Source organism: Crocuta crocuta, unplaced genomic scaffold, assembly GCF_008692635.1.
Source record: "Crocuta crocuta isolate KB4526 unplaced genomic scaffold, BGI_CrCroc_1.0 scaffold95, whole genome shotgun sequence".
Lineage (NCBI taxonomy): Eukaryota > Metazoa > Chordata > Mammalia > Carnivora > Hyaenidae > Crocuta > Crocuta crocuta.
In genome coordinates this window covers 1,607-11,167 of record NW_027530971.1, presented here as the reverse complement: position 1 = coordinate 11,167, position 9,561 = coordinate 1,607, and the positions used below count along the sequence as shown (strand labels likewise).

Sequence of the window (9,561 nt, the reverse complement as noted above, 5' to 3'; positions counted from 1 at the left end):
CAGCACAGAGCCCGACGCGGGGCTCGAACCCACGAACCGCGAGATCATGACCTAAGCGAAAGGCGGACGCTTAACCGACTAAGCCACCCAGGCGCCCCCAGTTGTACGTGTTCTGAGTCTTTTCTAACACGGCCTTTTTTTTTTTTTTTTTAGCTCAAGGCTCCTTTATTGGATCTAAAAGTCTATAACAGCTTAGAGAATCATTACATATTTTTATGCTATCTGTCTATCCAGTCACAAGTCCATATTACCCATGAGGGAAGCCACTTAAGGATGCAAACACCTCTTGTAAACACTGCCGCAACAGATCCACATGTATTCTGGCTGACATAGAATTCATTTTGGTGAAAGAAAATACTAACATGGGAAAGACCAATCAGTCTACTGTGACAGAATTTGTCCTATTGGGGCTTTCTGGCTATCCAGAGCTTGAGGCCATTTACTTTGTGATGGTCCTGTGTATGTACCTGGTTATCCTGCTGGGAAATGGAATCATCATCATTGTAAGTGTCTGTGACTCCCACTTGCACACCCCCATGTACTTTTTCCTCAGTAACTTATCATTCTTGGACATTTGCTATACCAGTTCTTCTATTCCCCTATTTCTCAGCAGCTTCTTGACTTCAAAGAAAACGATTTCCTTCTCTGGGTGTGGAGTGCAAATGTTTCTCTCCTTTGCTATGGGAGCTACAGAGTGTGTCCTTCTGAGCATGATGGCATTTGACCGCTATGTGGCCATCTGTAACCCTCTGAGATACTCCATTATTATGAGCAAGACTTCATACGTGCCCATGGCTGCTGGGTCCTGGATTGCAGGGAGTGTCAATTCTGTGTTGCAAACCTCTCTTGCAATGCGGCTTCCTTTCTGTGGGGATAATGTCATTAATCATTTTACTTGTGAAATCTTGGCTGTCTTAAAATTGGCCTGTGCTGATATCTCCATAAATATTATTAGCATGGTTATTGCTAATATAATTTTTCTTGTGGTCCCAGTACTTTTCATTTTTATTTCCTATGTTTTCATTCTCTCCACTATCCTCAAGATTCCTTCTGCAGAAGGGAAGCGCAAAGCCTTCTCCACCTGCTCTGCCCACCTAACAGTGGTGATTATATTCTATGGAACCATCCTCTTCATCTATGCAAAGCCCAAGGCTAAAGACATTTCTGGTACAGACAAAGTACAAGTTACAGACAAAATCATCTCTCTGTTCTATGGAGTTGTGACACCTATGCTCAATCCCCTCATCTATAGTTTGAGGAACAAAGATGTGAAGGAAGCTGTGAAGAATGTGCTGTGTCAGAAATGCTCCTCAGAGTGAATGTGAATGCTTTAAAAAAATTCCTTTATTCTGAATGCAGAACTGGATATCACCTGGAGGTTCCAAAATAAATACGAGGATTAGTGGTACCATTAACTCCTGAAATTCCAATTTTTCTGTCCCTGATATTTAAATGTGAGAGAAATATAGGGCTTACCTTTTTCCTTCTGGATTAAAGAAGAAAGGGATGGCAATTTATGAGTGAAAGGATTCTCATCCAAACCATCCACCTTCTCATGGATAACAGAATTTAGTTTAACTCTGGAATAATGAGTTCTGTAATCTTATATAAAAGGAAATGTCATTTTGCTAGCTTAACCTCTTCTATATGCATTGATTTTCCAGTTTCATATCTTTCTTGGGAAGATAAAGTAGAACACAATGTAAATAATTCCTAATGGGGTAGTCTTAAATAATATAAAAGCATAGAGTGAGCATTTTCAGGTGTTAGGTACCTAGCCTGTGTATATGCCATAGAGAGACAAGAGTAGAAAAATGAAGCTGTTTTTCCTAGGGCTGACTTCCTTTTGGCTGCAAACTGGCAGACACACTTTGGTAAAGAAGTGTCTGAGGGAATGTGTGTCACTATTCAGGCACCCCAGCTGATCGGGAGATTTGGCTTATCATTTGTTTCAATAGATAAGTAGTGACATCTGAGTGAAAACTATTGTTATTGTTAAATGACTCAAAAAATTGAGTCATTTTTTTCTAAAGAGCTTCTAAAGAGCTTGTTCGTATAATTCTCTGAGAACATGGTAATAGTGGATTTAAAGTGTCACAAATTAGGTATCTTTTCAGTTACATGAATTGCCTGTAGAATTAGAGCTTTCTATTCATTCAGTTGGTCATTTATTTGTTGCTTCATTAAATTATTCAAGTAACCAGTATTTACTGAATAGCTATTTTGTCTCAGGCATTATGCTAACTATTGGTGATGTCAAAAAAAACAAACAAATGGAGACAAAACCCCAAACATGATTGAGTGCACACTCCTGTGAGATACAGATTGACACTTAAATTAAGAACAAAAATATTAAAGACTATTCACATCTTTCCCCTTCCCCTACCTTCTAAGCTGGATCCTTTGCATTCATAGTATGTTGGATTTTTAAGGTGCTGAACAGAGTGATGGTGAATTTGGAATAGTTTAAATGGGATAAACTGATCTTCATATAAAAGGATTTGGACCATCTAGGAAAGACATAAAAGAGGACAGTGAGATAGGAGGGATAATGCAGTGAGGAAGAAAGCAGTGGATGCTAGAGATTTGGAACATAGATACGGGAGATATTTAAATAGAGACCATAAAAATAGAATCAGAGAAAAGAAAGAAAATAAATAGGAAGCTTTGTGCTGGTGTTCTGTGATCCTTTCTCAGTGTCTCTGTCTTGAAAATCTCAGTAAAGATATGCGGTATCCTTTAAGACATTTAGTGATAGATTTCATTTATAGTCTCACCATGCTGAGACTGGCTGTTAAGACTGGTGATCCTTAAGTAGGTCACAGACTTAAAAGGGTCACGATTATAATTCAGTGTGTTAAGTGCTATCAAAGGGGGATATGTAAAATTCCCTAGAAGAGGGAGTCCTAGGAAGGGGCTTCTGCTTGGCTGAGCTGGGAAAAACAATTCTAGTAGACTTGTGCAGAGGAAATTTTCAGACAGAGAATATAGCATATGGCAAGATAAGAGTTTCGATTAGTTGGAACTTGGGTTGTGTTTTTGGTTAGTGTCAGAGGAAGGTTTGGAAAGGCAGCTTGGAGCCAAGGAGAAGATTGGGAAGGCAGCTTGGAGCCAAATTGTGTGGCTTCAGAGGCTAAGACAGAAAGTCAACATTTCTGTAGGTTTGTTTTGTAGATTTGTAATTTCTGTTCTCTGGAGCCCAGGAGACATCAGGGCTCCACACAGATGAGTAAATTTCAAGAAGTCAGGTATTTTTTCTTAGTGAAAAATCTTCCCAGCCCTTAAGTATGAGAGAAAAATCCCCTAATCATGCACCATTGTCTATTTTGCTGTATGTTGTTTGATGATGGTAATGCTTAAATACTTCATGTGATGCACAGAGCCAATTTGACTCCTCAGTGCCAGCTTCTTCCTTTATTCTTTCCTTCTGTTTCCGTTCCTTTCTTCTAATCTTGAGTTTAAACTTCACCAGGTGCTTAATGTGTGTTTTTATGTAATTGACTAACCCCTATGCTCTCCCCTCAACTGTTTAGTACTCACATTGCTCTACATATGTTCATTTGTGCTTGCCAATATTTCATATATGACAATGTAAAGGACACTGCAAAGAGATCTGGAGTTAAATAGTATATGGCCTTGGACAATCTCTAAATCCATTTATTCTCTGGAACTTTAGTTTCGTATTTTTACAATCCAACTTGAATGGATCACTTGGTCAGTATGAGGTGGCTATCCAATGAACTCCTTTGTGTGAAAATCCTTTTTGTTGGAAACTTTAAAGTGCTAGAAAATGAGAGGTATCATAAAATTATGATTTTACCTATTGGTCTCTCAATAGCAGGGACTAGATCCTTTATTTATTCTATGTCTCACTATAGCATAGTAATACACCATGGTTTTTATAAGTTCTTTTAGGTCTGTTATAGGAGCCCCCAAAATAAAATAAAATATTTATTATTTAGTTGATTGATTTATTGAAAATTGGCAGATTGAACTTAACACAGAACATATCAGGGAAGGGATGCATTTTTCATGCTAAGGTGAGTGAAAAGATAAAATAATTGAAAATAAAATCACAGACACAGATGCTTCTGTTGAGAAAGTGAAAGATTTGCTCCTACTGAATAGACAAAGTGAATTTGTGCATTGTCAGATATAACTTGATTTTATTTGCTATTGGACCAGTTTATGCTACTTTTCAGAAGAAAACCTTCAAAAGAAATGTTCAAGACATATCTTTTCATTCAAAGACCCAAACCCCTAGAGTGTGGAAAATCCATGCATTTTACTAAGGAATGGTAAGTAAAGATAAATAGGCTTTGTATGTTGCTTTTGAGTAGTGTTCCATTCAGTGGCATAAATGGGGCAAAATGAAGTAAAACAAGTATATATTTTGATAAAATCTTAGTAAAGGCACAGAAAAACATCTTCCAGGAATAAATCATAAACATTTTCCCTGGTTCTGAAGGATAAGTAATCTTTTTCCAAGTGGAACATGAGGAACAGATATTCCAAGTGAAGTGCACAACAGAACATTTTCAAAGGAAGACATGGACTTAATCCATGAGTTTGTTGAAAGGAAAGAGTCAGAACAAGGTTTAGGTACTTTAATAAGATGTCAGTGGGGATGTATTTTAACTATGAATAAATAACTAGAAGGATTGGTAAGATGGACCCAATAGAAAGATTACATGAATTCAGAATTGAGGCTTCTTTTTGTTCCCATATAGTTAGATCCCTTAAAGTCCTGCTAGGCTCCAACACTAATTCTTAGAAGGGAGCCACACTGCTGTGTCTTTCCTGTAATTTTCTTTGGAATAACGCCTCCCAGGAGGGTAAGTCCAAGGGCTTCTGCCCAGATCTACTCAGATCCATGCCCCTTCTGGTTTAACAGTATAAAGCTGAGGCAATGGTTATGGACCAATAGAGCATAATTAGCCGCTTTGTCATACAAGAGGACACATCTAACATATTAATAAATGACGTAAGTTGTTTTAACAGATCCACACAAATTACTGTCCTTAGAGAAAAAAATGTAGTAGCTTCAAATGAAGACAAAGATTTCTGGATTGTCCATTATCTTCTAAATTGATCTACAGTCTCCTGCCTAACAAAGATGCCATCTGTATGGAATGAAAATGTATCATTTATCCACAGACTGGGATTTGTAAAACAAGCTGGATATCAGCTCTTGGGTTTTGGGTTTCTTGGTGAAACACACATGATAAAGAAAGCCTCCTTAGTCTTCTGTAACATGGGACTCAGTGATATCATGAATCAAGGGCCTAGAGATAGAAGGAATAATTGCTGGCCTTTTGTTGGCAAAATATGCCAGTAACACCATAAGAATGTGTTATTTTAAATTGTATTAATGACATAATCTTTTGTGACCATATAATATGATTTGCATGCAATAATCCAAGTTATGTCTGTTGTCCCAATATAATTGTTAATAACACCCTGTTTCAGCTTCAAAAGTTTGCTGGTTTGTAGGATAAGTAATATTGTGACCCATGTCACAGGGTAGAGTTGCTCAGAAAAACTGTTGCTCGATTTCTACCAGCCTGGGAAACTGGTGGGTTCTAAAGGTGTCCTTAGTGAGGTACTAGTGCAATATTTGTACTTTCTTAGACATGCATTATTATGGCTAAGAGCTTTTCATTGCTCCATTCTCCAAAAAGTTATCTTTTGATCAAAACAAATAGAACATAAATATAATACTAAAGAGGCTTGTGGGAATGTCAAGCCCTTTCAACACAAAATTTATTATCGTCTGTCAATTTCTACAGAAAAAGTTGATGGTGTGATGACTAGGATTGTGCTAATTCTAAAGATAAATTTAAGGAGAATTACCTAAACAATACTAAGTAGACACAGCATTGTGTATCTATCCATTTATTTTGGTCTTCTTTAATTTCTCCTAGAAGGTTTTGTACTATTTTGTCTTGCTCCTGATCTCAGAGGAAAAGCTCAGCTTTTCACTGTTGTGTGATATTGGCTGTGGGCTTGTCATATATGGACTTTACTATTTTGAAGTATGTTCCCTCTCTACTCAGTTTTTTGAGAGTTTTTATCAGGAATGGATGTTACATTTGTCAGTTTTTTTATGGGTCTATTGAGATGATCACATGAACTTATCCTTCATTCTGTCAAAGTGATGTATCATATTGATTGATTTGCAGATGTTGTACCATGCTTGCATCACTGGAATAAATCCTACTGGATCATGGCATATTACTCTTTTAATGTATGGTTGAATGCAGTTTATTACTATTTTGTTGAAGATGTTTCCTGTTTGATATTTCATTGATTTCCTTTCCTTCTTTTTTGTATACCAGTTACATGTGGATTAGACTTTTTGATTTTGTCTGCAGGTACTCTATTCTTTATCACTTTTATTCTGTTGTTGAATATATTCAGTGGATTTTAAAATGTCTGCTATTATACTTCTCAGTTCTACAATTTTTATTTGGTTCTTTTTACAGTTTCTACTTCATTGAAATTTGGTATCTTTTTTTTGCTTATGAGCATATTCTCTTTTATTTCATTTAAGTAGTTAGAAGGAGTTGCTTTATCAACGTTTCTGCTAATTCTAACATTCAGGCTATCTTAGGCTTGGTTTCCATTTATTGCCTTTTTATCGTTAGAGTAGGTCACACATTCCTGATTCTTTGTGTGTTGAGTAATTCTGGATTGTATCATGAATATTGTAAATGTAATATTTGGAGATTCTGAATTCCATTAAATTCTTCCAAATAGTTTTGATGTTTTGGTTTTAAGATAAACCTGATTTGGCTCAAACTGCTAACTCAGTCTTTGTTGATAGTTCACATCTTAGTTTAAGAATATTGTTTTTTCAGAAGTGTTGCATCATATAGAGCAAGATGGCAGAGAAGTAAGAAGCTCCATACTTGCACTCGCGCCCATACAGCACACAGAAAAGATCTGAAGCCATTGGAAACCTTACAAAACCTGAGAGATTGGGAGAAAAGGGACGCAGAATCCACTGAGAAAGCCTTCTAATGGCTACCTCAAGAAACAAGCTAGAGTACACAAGGTGGAGAGTCCCAAATATCACTACAAATAGGAAAATAAAATAACCAAGGTCCCAACAAGAGAGACCAAGAGATACCATTCAAAAAAACACTCTCTGAAAGGACAGGCCCTGGAAAGTCAAAGAGTCTTCTTGGACATAGCAGCGCTCATAGATACAGAGAGCATAACAGGTCTTTAAAACCAACAAGAGCTGGAAAGCTAACTAAAATGATGAAACGAAAGAGCTCTCCTCCAAAGAAACTCCAAGAAGAAATGACAGCTAATGAACTGCTCAAAACAGATATCAGCAGCATAACTGAACAAGATTTTAGAATAATAATGGTAAAATTAATAGCTGGGCTTGAAAAAAACATAGGGGACATCAAAGAAACTATGGCTACAGACAGAATGGAAAATAAAAATAGGCATGAAGAATTAAAAAATGCGATAAATGAGATACATAATAAATTAGAGGCCTCCAATGCACGGATTGAAGAGGCAGAAAGGAGAATAAGTGATTTAGAAGACACCATTATAGAAAAACAAGAAGCTGACAAAAAAAGAGACAAACTGATCCAGGAACAGGAAAGAAGAATTCGAGAGCTCAGCGATACGGTCAAACGCAACAATATCCGTATCATAGGAATCCCAGAAGAGGAAGAGAGAGGGAAAGGTGCTGAAGGAGTCCTGGAACAAATTATAGCAGAGAACTTCCCCGACCTGGGGAAGGAAGTAAATGTGGAAATACAAGAGGCTCAGAGGACTCCCCTCAGACGTAACTTGAATCGATCTTCTGCACGACATATCATAGTCAAAATGGCAAAATATAAGGACAAAGAGAGAATTTTGAAAGCAGCTAGGGAGAAAAGGGCCCTAACATACAAAGGGAAACCTATCAGAGTGGTGACAGACCTATCTACTGAAACTTGGCAGGCCAGAAAGGAATGGCAGGAGATCTTCAATGTGATGAACAGTAAAAATATGCAGCCAAGAATCCTCTATCCAGCAAGCCTGTCATTCAAAATAGAAGGAGAGATAAAAACCTTTCCAAATAAACAGAAATTGAAAGAATTTGTCACCACGAAGCCAGCCCTACAAGAAATCCTGAGGGGGATGCTCTGAAGGAAAGGTTGCAAGGAACAAAGATACCAGAGACACCACCACAAACATGAACTCTACAAAAGATACAAAGACTCTAAACCCACATATTTCAATAATAACACTGAATGTAAATGGGCTGAATGCTCCAATCAAAAGACATAGGGTAGCAGAATGGATTAAAAAACAAAATCCATCTATATGCTGTCTACAAGAAACTCATTTTAGACGGGAAGATACCTTCAGATTAAAAGTAAGGGGATGGAGAAATATATATCATGCTACAGGAAATCAAAAGAAAGCCGGAGTAGCTATACTTATATCAGACAAACTGGACTTTAAATTAAAGACAATCACAAGAGATGAAGAAGGGCACTACATAATAATTACAGGGTCCATCCATCAGGAAGAACTAACAATCATAAATGTCTACGCACCGAATATGGGAGCACCTAAATATCTAAAACAATTAATCACAAACAGAAACAAGCTTATAGATAAGAATGTGCTAATAGCAGGGGACTTTAATACTCCGCTTACAGCAATGGATAGGTCAACCAGACAGAAAATCACTAAAGAAATAATGGACTTGAAAGACACATTGGACCAGATGGATCTGATGGATATATTTAGAACTTTACATCCTGAGGCCAGGAAAATACACATTCTTTTTGAGAGCACGTAGAACATTCTCCAGAATACATCACATACTGGGACACAATCAGCTCTCAACAAGTACAAAATGATCAAGATCATACCGTGCATATTTTCAGACAATGCTATGAAACTTGAAGTCAACCACAAGTAAATTTTGGAAGGACCACAAATACTGCTAAAGTGATTGGATGCATGTTTGTCTTCTATTTATGTTTCTTAGTGTACAGCATATCCATCTGTTATAATACATAATTAGCAGGTTTATGGAATGCAACTAAATCCTTTCTTGATGTAACTTTTACAAATTTTTTCTTAGCCAACAAATCTCCCCTGGTCCTTAATCGATTAACTATAATGCATTTTTTAAAAAAGTTTATTTACTCATTTTGAGAGACTGGTCTAGTGAGAGACCCAGGTCTAATGCATCTTTTGATTAAACTAAGTCTCACAATGTCTTACTGAGCAGTGTCCCTAACATAGAGTTAAGATTCTTACTTTGTATGTTCTCCTAGCACCCTAGGGCACACTTATATCATATTATTGTAATTATTTATTTACTTGATTATGTGATATTTTATCATGAGTTGCTGAGAGCAGCTTTTTACATAATTCAAAGAGATTTTCAGTAACTTGTAGTGTATTCAATGAATGAATGAATGAATGAATGAAGTAATAATTAATATGGTATTGCCAGAATAATGATCCCTTTAACACACACACACACACACACACACACACACACACACAATGGAATATCACTTGGTAATCAGA

General features: G+C 36.8%; 1 protein-coding gene across 1 annotated transcript; it reads left to right on the top strand.

Annotated features, from left to right (window-relative positions):
- The first annotated feature begins 362 nt into the window (after positions 1-362).
- Positions 363-9,035, top strand: LOC144236212 (olfactory receptor 13C7-like). Its single transcript, XM_077769824.1, has 2 exons — positions 363-1,294; positions 9,011-9,035. Exons 1-2 carry the CDS (start codon positions 363-365, stop codon positions 9,033-9,035), a joined length of 957 nt encoding a protein of 318 aa, XP_077625950.1.
- The last annotated feature ends 526 nt before the right edge of the window (positions 9,036-9,561 follow it).